The sequence below is a fragment of the Mirounga angustirostris genome, unplaced genomic scaffold, assembly GCF_029215605.1.
Source record: "Mirounga angustirostris isolate CCGP_5_RB_7025 unplaced genomic scaffold, mMirAng1.0.hap1 SCAF_11, whole genome shotgun sequence".
In the NCBI taxonomy this organism is placed as follows: Eukaryota; Metazoa; Chordata; class Mammalia; order Carnivora; family Phocidae; genus Mirounga; species Mirounga angustirostris.
In genome coordinates, this window is record NW_026991719.1 from 96389450 (window position 1) to 96404446 (window position 14997).

A 14997-nucleotide genomic window follows, 5' to 3' on the forward strand; every position below is an offset into this window, starting at 1 on the left:
TACCACATTAAGACTACTAGTGGCCAGGAGATAAATATATTTATTTACAAATATATCTCCCAAGTCTTACAATTGACTCAAGGGGCCAAGATCACATTATCTTAATCGCGCTGATCAAAACAAAAAAAATGTTAATTTAAGGAATAGAGTAACTCACCATTTTTTAAAAAGATTTATTTGAGAGAAAGAGAAGAGGGGGAGGGGCAGAGGGAGCGAATCCTGAAGCAGACTCTGTGCTGAGTGCAGAGCCCCATGTGGGACTCAATCCCAGGGCCCCGAGATCCTGACCTGAGCCGAAACCAAGAATCGGCCGCCCAGCTGACTGAGCCACCTGGGCGCCCCAGTAACTCACCATTTTTTTCACTTCTTCCACTGATTCATTTATTCAGCTAATGTGTATTGAGCACCTCCTATCTGCCCAGGCACTGGGGTTGAAGTGGTGAACAAGATAGACACCATCCCTGTGCTCATGAAAACTCAACCCTCACTGGAGTTGAAGAATAGGACTGATGTTATCTGCTTTCTAGGTCAACCGCTATTTTTAAAAGAGTGAACTTTTGCCTTTTACTTTATGCAGTTATTGAGGGATGTGATTTGACTCTGTATCGTGTAAAAATCCAAAGACCAAGAAAGTTGTGTGGCAATTAGTTTTGAGACTCGTAAGTATAAATAGCCTCATGCTTCACTAATTCGTTGTGGATATTAGCCCACTTTGAGTCTTGAAACTGATAGATGGGGCCAGCTTTATTTGTGAAATAGACATATTATATACCTCCTAAGCTTTGGGTAATTATTTTTCAGAACCAACAGGCCAAAATAGCACAATTGTACCTACCATTTGTTGGACTGCTCTTGGAAAATATACAGCGGTTAGCAGGTCGAGATACCTTGTATTCTTGTGCAGCCTTGCCTAATTCTGTAAGTAGTAATGTGTTTCCACTGGCATTTTATCCCATTTTATTGACTGCGTTTGGAACTGGGGTCGTATGCTGTATTTCTTAATCATTACTTTTCATTCCATTTTTACAGTTAATACTTTTTTTTTCTAGAGCAGTGCTTCTGAACCACCCAGGCGCCCCTGCTTCTCATACTTTAATGTACATACCAATCACCTGGGGATTTTGTTAAACCAGAGACTCTAACTCAGTAGGCCTGTGGTGGAGTTTGAGACTGCGTTTCTAACACACTTTTGCCTGCTTCTGGTCCAGGGACCACACTTTCAGTAACAAGGTCCAAGAGAATACCAAGAATCCCTTCCACCCAGTTGTTTTAAGATTTACTGTTGGGGCACCTGGGTGGCTCAGTCGGTTAAGCGACTGCCTTCGGCTCGGGTCATGATCCTGGAGTCCCTGGATCGAGTCCCGCATCGGGCTCCCTGCTCTCATGTGCTCTCTCTCTCTCTCATTCTCTCTGTCTCAAATAAATAAATAAAATCTTAAAAAAAAAGATTTACTGTTGTTATTTGCCTTCATATATTCAACTTGAAAACGGAATGAAGGATTCTTCGCTTCCAAAATGTCAGGCATATTCCTTTGCTTCTCCCTTCCTGGGACAGCCTCCTTTTAGTTCTTCTTTTGAGCTGCTTTTAGCTCAGCACAATTGGTCTGTGCTTTTTTCCCCCTTTAGAATCTTAGTATTAAAAGGAACCTCAGAGGGTGACCAGTCTCCCATTTGGCAAAACAACATTTTGCCTTTGTAATAATTAAAACTTTCCTTCTCACATTAGACCTAAAACGTTTTCTTATCTACTTGTCCTAGTTTTGCCTTCTTAGAGATACATAGAACACAACATCTGTTCCCACTTCCACATGATACCCCTTGCACAAGTGCCTTCTAAATTTTTCTCCAGACCAGATTTCTCTACTTCATCTTTTGTCATTCCCAAACCCTTGACAATCTTGGTTACGCTCTTCTGAATATGCTCCATTTTACCAGTCGCCCTATTAAAATGTGGTGCACGGAATGGTACGCTTTATAGTCTCCCCAGAGGGACTATTAAGTCCTGCCCTGCCCCCACTCCATGTTCCGAATGGCCCAAGATCACCTTCACACTTTCAGTAGCCATGTTATATTGTTGAGTGGCAGGTTGAACTGTGTCCTTTACAGCTTCCTTTGGAAATTACCCCTATCAAATGTCCTCGTCGATTTGTCCAGCCTGCCTTGGGTTCCTGAGAAAGCTGCTTTTAAGCCTCCCTGATGGCTTTATTGCCTATAGCTCCCAGTTACGTAAATCAGCTAAATGTAGGTGCTGCATTATCTACCTGGGCTTTAGGCTGGTCTTTCTTCACAGACACAGTTAACTCATGCTTATGCTCACTCCACAACATTCGACCGTGATATTTGGGAATATTTTACTTATCTGTTCTTTCTTCTGTAGCTGAAATTCATCTAGGGCTTCTGGTCACACTCCTCCTTCTAGCATTGCACCTAGTTCCAAGGAGGATTACTGAGCCATACTGGACTGCAACCAGTCGGAGCTTTTACCAGCCATCTAGGGTTCTGTTACTTGGCCAGGGGTCATGCTTGCAGAGTACACTAGTGCCCCGTTTTTATTTTATTTTATTTTATTTTATTTTATTTTATTTTATTTTTTAAAGATTTTATTTATTTATTTGACAGAGAAAGACACAGCGAGAGAGGGAACACAAGCTGGGGGAGTGGGAGAGAGAGAAGCAGGCTTCCCGCCGAGCAGGGAGCCCAATGCGGGGCTCGATCCCAGGACCCTGGGATCATGACCTGAGCCGAAGGCAGATGCCTAACCATCTGAGCCACCCAGGCGCCCCAGTGTGCCCCGTTTTTAAAGAGATGTCACCAAAATACCAACAGTGATACCTGATTTAGACTTTCACAGTGAGCTTTGTTTAAAGTTCGGGTACCCTCTCATTCTGTTAATTCCAATTTCTCATCCTCGTGTACAAATTTGTTGAAATGACAGAGGTGTCACATTGTGTTACAGGCATCCAGGGATGAGTTTGCATGTGGCTTCACTTCACCTACAAATAGAGGGAGTCTGAGCACTGACAAAGACACTGGTAATTAAGTCCTTTAAAGATTATACATTGCATGGCTGTGTCGAAATGCACCCTGTACTTCTCTGTATTTTTGAAATACTTCATAATAACAACTATACATAGCATGATCTCTTCTAAAGTTTAATTAAATCTGACTCACACTTGCAGCCATTTTTTTTTTTTTTTTTTTTGCTTAAGTTTCCTTATCTAAGCTTGTTTAAAATGTAGCTTTGGTATACTGGTAAAATAAAGGATAATGAGAAAAACACTGGTTTCCGATCCTATCTGTCTCCAGTCTTGGATAAGACACTTCCCTTTTCTGGGCCCAAGTTTCCTTATCTATAAAACTCTCTCAAATTGTATGGCTTTCCTTTATTACTTCCAGAGAACCTCTTGTAGTTTCATACATAGTAAAGTATTTCAAGTGGTTTAAAAAAAAAAAAAGTCACCCTTTGTTAGGCTTCTTACGGTGTTTTGATATAAAATAGAAACTTCACATTTTAGATGACCAAGATCCGTTCCCTAAAATCTATCTTTAAATTAACCCAGTACTTATTTTTAAAAATATTTTTTGACCATTCTTCCTGTTGTTAACAAGGACTTGGCTTTTTTCCAGCTTATGGGGCTTTTCAAAATGGACATGGAATCAAGAGGGAAGATTCAAGAGGTTCCCTCATCCCAGAAGGAGCAACAGGATTTCCAGATCAGAGCGGAACTGTTGAAAATGTAAGAACCTAAATATAAGGGATAACCCTAGGGATATGTTAGGTTACAACAGTCTGGTTTTTTTTTTTTTCAGTCTGTCTTTTATATAAATTAAAGGCTCTCTACTCTCCTGTAGTTGGCCTGGATCTATAAAAAGCATCCCGTAATTCTTGGATGTTGCAGTGGTTCCTTCCTACCATGGCAGCTGCTACTTGGATATTTAAAACTGCTCATGGGGGTGCCTGGGTTGTTCAGTCGTTGGGCGTCCACCTTCGGCTCAGGTCATGATCCCAGGGTCCTGGGATCGAGCCCCGCATCGGGCTCCCTGCTCTGCGGGAAGCCTGCTTCTCCCTCTTCCACTCCCCCTGCTTGTGCTCTCTCGCGCGCGCGCTCTCTCTCTCTCTGTCAAATAAATAAATAAAATATAAAAAAAAAACTTTATGGAGGATAAGGCATTCGTCATTAAGAGTTCTAACTTTGAATACCTCCTTTAATCCTCGTATACTGTAACCTGTTCTAGAGAGGGAAGGTTCAAGTTTAAAATATCTAGTGCACGTTGTCATTTAAATCCCTTCTTGGCAGAGTTAATTCAGCCTTTTATTCTTTTGTAAAAGAGTAATTAACATGGGAGAAAAAAAATTAGGCCTCCAAATTGATGATTTCAGTGTCCTATCATCACTTAATCACAATGTATTCTCTAAAATTTGGGATATGTCTGCCTTGAGACAGAGAAACCTCATTTTATTTAATTTTAATTTTATTTTAAGACAGAGAAAGAGCAAGTGGTGGGGGTGGGGGAGCAGCAGAGGGAGAGAGACTTTTTTTAAAAAAAAGATTATTTATTTATTTATTTGACAGAGAGAGACACAGCTAGAGAGGGAACACAAACGGGGAGTGGGAGAGGGAGAAGTGGGCTCCTGATCGAGTAGGGAGCCCGATGTGGGGCTCGATCCCAGGACCCTAGGATCATGACCTGAGCCCAAGGCAGATGCTTGACGACTGAGCCACCCAGGCGCCCGGAAAGAGACTCTTAAGCAGGCTTTACACCCAGCTCAGAGGCCAATGCGGGGCTTGATCTCACAACCTTGAGATCATGACCTGAGCCGAAGGCAGACGCTTAACCATGTGAGCCACCCAGGCACCCCGAGAAACTTCATCTTGGACCAATAAAGCCATGTCATGCTGCTATGTAAAATCACAGAATTATGTAAAATTAGGGTTAGAAGGGTGCATAAAAATAATAAATTCCAGGGGCGCCTGGGTGGCTCAGTTGGTTAAGCGACTGCCTTCGGCTCAGGTCATGATCCTGGAGTCCTGGGATCGAGTCCCACATCGGGCTCCCTGCTCAGCAGGGAGTCTGCTTCTCCCTCTGACCCTCCTCCCTCTCATGCTCTCTGTCTCTCATTCTCTCTCTCGCAAATAAATTAAAAAAAAAAAAATTAAAAAAAATAAATAAAAAAAATAAATTCCAACTCAATTTACAAATGAAAACTGGGTTGTGACTTAGGACAACCATACAGGTATGGCAGGCCAGACCGGAACCCGGGTTTTCTGATTCCAGCAATGTTTCTCCTATATCGTGGAATTCTTGGCGTGCATCAGAATCACCTGGGCGCTTAATAAAAACAGATGGCTGGGCCTCACCCCCAGAGTTTCTGATTCAGTCTGGGATGGGGCCTGCTAATTTGTATTTCTAAGTTCCAGGTGATGCTGATGCTGCTGGTTGGGAACCACCCCTTGAGAACCCCTGGAATATACTTCCTTGAGCCTTGGGGTAAATAGTAATTTATTCACAAAGGCTCCTATTTTATGTCATTTAGAATTCTGTCAACCGACACTATCATAGGTAAGGCAGATAAAGGACAAAGAAGTTAAATGACTTGTTAATAATCACACAGCTAAGGGCGCCTGGGTGGCTCAGTCGTTAAGCGTCTGCCTTCGGCTCTGGTCATGATCCCAGGGTCCTGGGATCGAGCCCCGCTTGGCGGGAAGCCTGCTTCTCCCTCTGCCACTACCCCTGCTTGTGTTCCCTCTCTCGCTGTGTCTCTCTCTTCAAGTAAATAAATAAAATCTTTAAAAAAAAATAATAATCACACAGCTAGCAAGCATTCAGAACCTAAGTGTTTTGCTCCAAGTGAAAGTTCATTCTTAATAAATCCTGGTTTAGTAAATGCATATGTCCAGCCCAGTTTAGCTCAACTGTGAAAGAACTGGTTTTTAATAAGGTAAACTCTTTAGATTATTAGTATTCTATTCTTATAAATCCCCAAATAAGTCAGATCTTGTCATGCTTAACAACTGGTATTTTAACAAAAGTCATTAAAAGGAACATCACTGGTTTGTAGAAGCTGTAGTTCTAAAGTATTACTGGATTCTTCATCATATAATTATCTTGTAATATTAGCCCTTTTTTAAAAATACAGATTTCCTGACCTATTATTTGTAGGTTGAATTTTAATTAGTAGACTCTGAAAGATTCAAATTAAGAGAGCTTAAAATGTTTGTGCTTCCATATACCTTAGTTAAGATCCCCCTCCATGTAAAAGCTATCTTTCCTGGAATAGCCGCATATGGTTATTTAAATTTTTTACTGCTACTTAAACACAGAACTTAAGGGAATGAAACACATCGTCCATGGCTGTCATCTTGAGGAAGACCCACAGGTAATTTCTAGCAGTACGATTCTGTGCAGTCGCATCAAAGAAAGATTCGGCTCATTTACCTTCCAAGTATGATAGAAAATCTGGATTTAGGGCGCCTGGGTGGCTCAGTTGGTTAAGCGACTGCTTTCAGCTCAGGTCATGATCCTGGAGTCCCGGGATCGAGTCCCGCATCGGGCTCCCTGCTCGTCAGGGAGTCTGCTTCTCCCTCTGACCCTCCCCACTCTCATGCTCTCTCTCTCTCATTCTCTCTGTCTCAAATAAATAAATAAAATCTTTAAAAAAAAAAAGAAAATCTGGATTTAGGCTTAGAATTATCCCGAACAGGACTAATGATACAAGTAGTTATTGAGTGAAAAGCTATGGAAAAGTAGAGTACCAATATTGTTTGACAAAGTCCTGTCTTTCTATTGCAGACCCGACAGAGTTCTACAAGGGGTAGCGTATCCCAGTATAACCGACTCGACCAGTATGAAACCAGAAGCCTCTTAATGTGTTACCTGTATATAGTAAAAATGATTTCTGAAGGTGAGTTACCAGCATATTAAGCATGGTCTCTACTAGACATCCACCCTCACAGGGTCATGCAACAAATATTTGATCATCACCTGTATGTAAAACACATGCACGTTAGGAACAGATCATTGAAGACTCTGACCTTAAAACGTTCCTCTATTTTTAACTTAAAATAGGTTCACTTGGGTCATACAGGTTTGATTCTTTGAACTATTTTTTTTTAATTTAAAAGTTGATTTCTAAAATGAAACCGTAGTTTTAAAAGTGCTAAACGTATTTTTTTCCACGCAGAGCTTATAACGCATTAAATGACCAATGTAAACAGAAGGAAATAATAACCAGAAGTCATATTTAATACTTTAGCTTTTATTTGACCCAGGATTTGGAAAACCAAAAGCAAACAAAAAGACAGGAAGTGTTCTCTGAGGGTTGGGAATGCCGCTGTTATCTTCGTAGTGCGGTGCTGCATGGTGGTAGGTTGTTTTGCAGCCTCCGGTTTTTTTCCCCCTTGGTGTACAGTTGTATTATTTACTAGTATTACCAGTTATTTATATGATAGAATAACCAAAGGGTTTTCATAAACTGCATGTCCTCTGGAAGTAAAATCAGAAGGTTATCTTATTCCCAGATATCACATTAACTTACACAATTCTCTCCCTTTTCTTCCTTTTCTCAATATTTTCACTAAGAAACATGTATGCAGGAATGAAGAACATAAAAGCACCTGGGTTCTGATTATCGTAATCATTCTCTTTTACTTATTTTCTATTTTTTGCTGTATTTTTAAATATTTTTATATTTAAATATTTTTAAATATTATATCTTTTTTATAATAATGCAGGATATAAAAACATAAAATAATTTGATAGTTAACTATCAAAGACCTTAAAAATAGCTAGATATGAATAATAAATTCTAGAATGTATTAATAAAACCGTAGAAAAACAACTCTAATCTTTAAATCCTAAGACTGTATAACTTAGGGTAAAAATCAAAGATTATATTGAGACTCTATGATGTACCTCCCTGTTTTGGGAAAGAAATAAATAAAGGGAGATCATTTTTGACCCCGGTGGTATTTCATTCTGAGAGATAATGGATCCGTTAACAACTACAGCCACAGCTGTTTTTCTCTTCCCACAACGTGAAAAGTGGGCAAACATGGAAAGTGCCCGCTAATGTGTACGGGGTTTCTTTTTAGGGTGATGAAAATATTCTAAAACTGGGGTGATGGTTTTACAACTCTTGAAAAATACTATAAACTATTGTATTGTGCACTTTTAAAATGGGTTTTATGGCCCATGAATTCTCTCAATAAATTTGTTTAAAAAAAAAAAAAAGGCCTAAGAGACACATGAAAAAAAAAAAAACAACAGAAAAAGAAAAGTAGTTGAATACCACCACAGCCCAGGGAAAGTAAGTTGGGGGCAGGGGGAGGAAAAAAGGGAGGGGGTGGGGAAAGGAGTGGGGGGGAGATGCCCAGCTGACCACTTCTCCTCATCTCCACTCGAGTGCGTGTGCATGCACACATCCACACACACTCTCACACCACATACTGTGATAACCAGGGACAAGCCTCTGGCAGCTTTTTCAAGGTCATGGATAAGACCATAACTGCTTTGTTTCTTGAGAACTTCATAGTTCTGCTCCTCTTGTAAATGTTGACCTTGCTTGCTGAATATTTGGTTTTTGCTCATTAGATTTTTCTTTCTTCTGCTCTTCCTTTTTGATTTTTAAAAGCACATTTTTAATAACCAGTACACAGTCGTGTCACATCTTCTCTTTATCTTTTGTGTATGTAAAGTCGTATTCATTTTTTTCTGAAAAAATCTGCTTCTGGACCTTTCTCAATGGATGTGTTCTAGTTACTTTGTCTTGTCTGGTAAATTTTTTAGTCACTCTGTATGCATTTAAATGTTGAACTCTTATAAGTCCACACTCTTCAGGTCCTCTCTTGGCTTTCTTTATTGGTTCATAAACAGTAGCGACTTAATTTCAGCAAAAAGATGACAGACCTCTATACTTTTATATAGAAGTACAGGGATTCTACAGAATGAATTTCCTTTTCTATTTGTGGCTATATTTTATTAACTGGCAATAATTCACTGTTTCAAAGTCTTAGTCACTTGCCAAACTTTTTTGTTGCTGTTCTTACTGTCTTGTTTATTATTTCCTGAGAAAGGGAATCAGAGTCAGGGGTAATCAGTTACACAGTCCGAATTGACAGGAAGACTGTCCTCTTGTAAAAGAAAAGCATTTTCCTTGAGAGGATGAGGGAAAGCTACTTTCCCCCCTTTTCTAACACTATCCTAGCTTTTCTCTTTATTGCAGACCCCAAGGTGAAACTTTGGGTGTCACCTTGAGGCTTATCGGCATCATACTCTGTTCCTGTAGATTCATTAGCATTCTTCTTCACAGTGGATTGTTTGGTGGAAAGCGTCTGGTTGCTGCAATCTCTTACGGAAAACCCAGTGTTGCAATGAGCAATACCACTCTTTGATCTTTTCCCACTTGATTTTAAAGTAGAGTCAAAAGGAAATGCAGTTTTTAAAGGGGATTTTTCCTTACTCTGTGTAAAAGGGGGAAGTGAACTTCCATTATAATCAGGCATATTTTCCTCTGAAGTTTCAGATATGACTTGAATAGTGGGGTTTTCTGTGGTAGAAATACTGGAAAGGCTCCAAGAGAAGTTAGTTTGAGTTTCACAGTTTTGTGTGGAGGTCTTCTGGGTGAAGATGCGTTTCCTTTTTGGCTGGCCATGCTTGTCTTCATGAAGGTTTGAAACATCTTGAAATCCATACCCCCTTTGAGGACCAAGGGTAGATGTTAAAGGAGAACCTGCAGGTGACTTCTGATTGGCACTGCTCTCTCTGGTAGGCTTATTGCTATTAGAAGAAGGCTTCTCACAAGAGATCTCTGGCTCCTCGAAGAGGTCCTGACTGTAAAATGGAATCGAAAACTTTGGACTTTGTTGTTGTTCCTTTTGTCCAGAATTCATCCATTCAGTACTTGATTGTTTTATCAATTTGTTAGGCAGATGCCCCTGAGATCCTGGGGAAGGCTCCCTGACCGAAAAAACTGGCACAGACCTTTGAGTACAGGGAATGAAATCCTCATCATCGCTATCAGAAAAAGAGGGAAACTGCTGCAGATTCAGGTTTAGTTTTGCAGAAAGCTTTCTATTTTCTTCTCTTAACCTATTCCTTTCTTCAGTAAGCTCAGCAATAAACTTAAGATTTTGTTGTTGGATATCATAAAATTCTTGCTGTAGTGTGTTCCTGTAGGTTTCATTCAGCAAACAGCGGTCACATATTTTTGCATTTAACTGATCTCGCAAGTCATGAATGGTGCTACTGAGGACCTTCTGTTGCTCGGTCAGCTCTTTAATTTTGGCTATGGAGCCCATCCACCTTCCATCTGCCAATCGGTCTTTCCTCAAATTGGCTAATTTTGCCTGTAAACGGTGTAGCTCTTTGTCATGGAGCTCTTTTAGCATTAGCCAGGTTTTCAAAAAATCGTCGGACGACACATCACATACACTAAACTGTAATTTATCTCTTCCTGAAGGTTTCTTACCACCGCCCCTGTCTCCTCCATCCATGTGCCCTGCCTGCATCATGTCTCACCGATTTAGGATTTGGAAACGGTTGAGACGGGCCAGCGGCTTGAAAGCACTACGCCGTTGCCGAGAAAATGGCGGAGGAGCTGCTGACTAGAACTAAGCCGTGGCTAGGATGAGGCCGTCACCCTCTTTACAGACCTTCTGCGAAGCTGCCTCCGGGCACAAGGCTGGCGCGGGCGTAGTTCAGGGAATGGCAGAAAGTCCCGGTGTTCGGGGCAGAAAGAAAGCACCAGGCTTTCGGCGGGAAGAGCCGGTGCGTGGAAGAGGGAAGATGGCGCCTTCACGCCGCTCTTCAACGAGAGGCCAAGAGGCCGGAAACCCAGTGGCTTCTGGGAGATCTGGGCTTCTCTGAGCCGCAGGGCATTCAAAAGCAGGAGTGGGGGAGACCGGAAGTCCCGGTTCGCTTTATTTTTTAAAACAAGTCTAACTTGATGCCATGTTAGCCTTTTTATTCTTGAGGATCAGTGTTTGGGAAATTATCAACACTCGTGGCTTTAAAAACAGTTGGAAGTAAAGTCAAAATCCCTACATTTCTCCCTCTCCCGCCCCCCCTCCGTATAGCCAACATCGCCTAGTCTGCCAACCCTATCTCGCCCGGGTTGTTAGCTGGGTTGGCAGTTTTGTCATTTACCACTTTTGTGATACCTATAGCGTGTTTACGTTTAAGAGCTACTGGCACCGTTAGCTATATCTGAGTAGCCTAAAAAGGGAATGGAGAGGGGCACCTCTCTGGCTCAGTGGGTAGAGCATGTGGCAGGATCTCGGAGTTGAGTTCTAGCCCCACTTTGGGTATAGAGATTACTTTAAAATAAAATCTTTTTTAAAAAATTAAATGAAAAAAGAATGGAGAGTTAAGTGGCAGCAGTATTTTTTTCTTTTTTTTTTTTAATCTCAGTAAATCACTATGTTGGAAGTAAAGAAGCAAGTCAAAAGAGAAGTATATGTGATAGATTTAAGGGACTTTTATATCTGGAATAGTTCGATATATGCGTGTGGACATTTGGTTAGAAGATAAACAGGCATGTTTTTAAGAGTTTATTTGAGCAAAAATTGATTAGAATCCGGTAGTATCCAGGCTAGCAGACAGAAAGAAGTCCTGAGGAGCTGTACAAAATGAAAGACTTTTAACGGTAGAAGGGAGTTGGAGCAAGGCAGTTTATACAGGGAAAGAAGTGGGTTGGTTATTGCAAAGTCACTTTTGTTTAAGGGATGCCTGGGCTCTATCAGGCAGATTACATTACTAGTGCTGATCAGATGATTCCTAATGGACTGGTTTAAGATTCCATTCCTGGGAGAGCAGAAACTGTAATTGTCTTGGTTTGGTGATGTGGGGCTTAGCATAAGCAAGTCCCATTTTCATTCAGCCTGTTGTTTTGTTTTTAAGTCTCTGTGTGTGTGTGTGTGTGTGTGTATTTACATAATACCAGGACTTCAGAGTTTATAATGCAAAGGCAAAGAGGAAAAAAACAAAAACTCTTCTTCTAAAGTTTAAAGTTCTCAAACTTTTTGGTTCACAGAGCCCTTTGAGTAGCAGGCAAAGGTACTTGACCCTCCCTTTGGAAAAAGTACGCATAAGCACACCGTGTTGCATAAAATTTTAGGAAGTTCATTAAAAACTCCAGGTCTCTTTCCCTTCCTCTGCCCTCAGGGATGCTATCAAGATTAGTATGAGCCATCCAAAGGAATATTTGCAAAGTAAATAAAAATAACTGTTAAAATAATTACAGATAAAGCAGTACATTTGGAATTAATTCAAACAAATACAGTGTGTGTATTGAACAATGAGCTGGGAGAGGATATAGATGAACCACCTGGATGGTTGTTGAAGCTAGGTTATTGGTACTTTGGGTGGGGTGCACTGTGCTGTTTACTTATTTCAAGATCCACCACTTTATTTATTCCATTTTCAGATACTCTCTTAACTTACTGGAATAAAGTATCTCCTCAGGAGCTCATAAACATTCTCATACTTCTAGAGTAAGTTATATTAATTTATTTTCATAAATTTTCTCCTTACTTGGGGGATAAAATATTACCTTTTTTTCCCCAACAGCTTATTTGCCAATAACCAGGTTCTTCACACAGATGGAAGAAAACGTGGAGATGGAATACTTATGATATCAGAGAAATTAGCTAATAATAGACCATTGTTCAGCCCAGCAGCAGTCTTGCTGTGATCTGGAAAACTAGAAGTGGCATCAGCTGTCCGAAAGCATTCATTTGGAGCAGATGCTGGCTTAATGGAGCAGCTTCAATGACTGGAATGTAGAATTTATACTCCTCTGTAGAGCTAATTCTACTGGCGTCAGAAATGCATATATATATATATATATATATCCATTCCAAGGCAGTTGGGGGAAAATCCAGTCTTGTTTCCTAGGTAGAGGTGGGAAGTTGTCCTAGATTGTTTGCTGAGCTATCTGTAATCCTTACTGAAAGCTAAAAGAAAAATTAGAATGAAATCTAAGAAATTTTTAGATAAATAGCACACAGGGGCTCCTGGCTGGCTCAGTCGGTAGAGCATACGACTCTTGATCTCAGGGTCGTGAGTTCAAGCCCCAGGTTGGGCGCAGAGCTTACTTTAAAAATAAATAAATAAATAAAGAGCACGCATAAATGATGTTTTTATGTGCATGTCTTTCAAAACAAAAAGGGGATAATCGGTGTGTGCAGTTTTGCAGACAACATCAGCAAACGAAAATGGCAGTTACGATTTTTAAAAACTATACCGTAATATTTACTAATGAAAATGTATGATGTTGGGGGTTTGCTTCAAAAAAAATACAGGAGGTAGGGAGGGTGGAGGGAGAAGGAGGGCACCTGTTCAGAGTAGAGGATAAACAAGAACGGCCCTAAGCTGATAACCGTTGAAGCTGGTGGGTGCTGGGTACGTGGGAGTTTAGTATGCTATCCTCCCAACTTCTGGATGTGTTTGAGATTTCTGAATAATAAAAAGTATTTTAATGCCATTATAAAAATATAGCAATTGCTCCAATTTTTAGGGCTTAAGAAACTTTTTTTTTTTTTTTTTTAGGTATTAATGGCTAAGCTAGAGATCTTTGCTATGAAACATTATTGAGCACAATGTAGAATCACCATTTGCATTGACAGGCTTTTTAAATGTCGTTGAATTGTATGTGAAGACATGGAGTTTTTTGTTTCTAATGGTGTTGTGGCAAATAAATCTAGAAAGATACAGCAAGCCCACAAGTGGTTATATGTATATGTCCGTATACCAAAACTTATTATTGCAATATGGTTTAAGTAGGCCATTCTTTGTAACACATGAGTTTTCAAATATTACTTGTTAAAATGCAAAGCGTGGCAATATCTTACTAACCATGCTGTTGTTTTTCTTTCTAGAGTGTGTTTGTTTCACTTTAGATATATGGGGAAAAGAAACATAGCAAGGTAATTCCCGTTGCAAGTTCCACTTTTTTCCCTTCCTTCCAACAGGTGGCAGTCTTGATCATGCCATGTAAAACCTAGCTTCTTCGTTTTGCATTAACCTGAAGTTACCCGTGATTTATTTAACATGTCTCAACTCAAACTGTAAATTAAGCTAGTGTGAACTGACATATTTTTAGGTTTCCCAAAGGGTAGTCACTAGCCTGCTATGCGGAGCTTCGGTTCTAATCCTAGAACGGGTGCTTGGGGCGAGAAAGGGCCTAGATCCAGGGGAAGGCAGGAAGTCATCAAGAGGGAACTGTAAGGTCTGTACTTTTATCAACAACCTGTCAATATTGACTTCAGTTGCTAAGGTAAATAGAAAGCCACAATAGCAGCTGGGACGTGCACTTTCTATTAACTGTTCTCTTCTTTTTGCCACCTAAGTCTTTTTTAGCATTTTTTTTTTTAAGATTTTATTTATTTATTTGACAAGAGAGAGACACAGCGAGAGAGGGAACATAAGCAAGGGGAGTGGGAGAGGGAGAAGCAGGCTCCCCGCTGAGCAGGGAGCCCGATGCGGGGCTCGATCCCAGGACCCTGGGATCATGACCTGAGCGGAAGGCAGACGCTTAACAACTGAGCCACCCAGGCGCCCCTTACCACCTAAGTCTTAAAGAAATAAATACTTCAAAACATGTTTGAGGGACCCTAAGGAAAAGATTCTTTATTTCAGTAAGATCTGTTTTTAGGGGGTAGAGTTAAGGAGCTCAAATAAAGTGTCCTTTTTAAAAAATTAAATGCCATGGCACTTCCAAAAACTGAAGGGGCACTTTGGATGGAGTTTATTGCTGAGTGTCGGGAACATCCTAATAATGGGTAATTCAGGTGACCATGTCTGCTGCCTTTCCCCGTGACTCGGAGTCGGCACGGTGACTACCACTCTGAGCTTTAATCTCTACGATTCTCCCTGTTCTCCCACTCCATTTACTAGAGGATGGACAAACTCTTTTTCTTCCTGAGTTGCCATATGACCCAGCTGTAATTTTTTTTTTTAATGGAATCTTTAAACTGAAGGAAAACAGAAGTTGGCACA

General features: G+C 40.5%; 1 protein-coding gene across 3 annotated transcripts in view; it reads left to right on the forward strand.

Annotated features, from left to right (window-relative positions):
• DOCK11 (dedicator of cytokinesis 11) overlaps positions 1-14997 on the forward strand; it is a 192094-nt gene that overhangs the window by 122032 nt on the left and 55065 nt on the right. For all 3 annotated transcript variants that reach the window (XM_064574500.1, XM_064574498.1, XM_064574499.1), the window contains 6 exons: positions 802-918; positions 2957-3032; positions 3628-3737; positions 6793-6904; positions 12425-12491; positions 13878-13925. In XM_064574500.1, coding sequence (XP_064430570.1) covers positions 802-918; positions 2957-3032; positions 3628-3737; positions 6793-6904; positions 12425-12491; positions 13878-13925 — 530 coding nt within the window. The remainder of the gene's footprint in view (positions 1-801; positions 919-2956; positions 3033-3627; positions 3738-6792; positions 6905-12424; positions 12492-13877; positions 13926-14997) is intronic.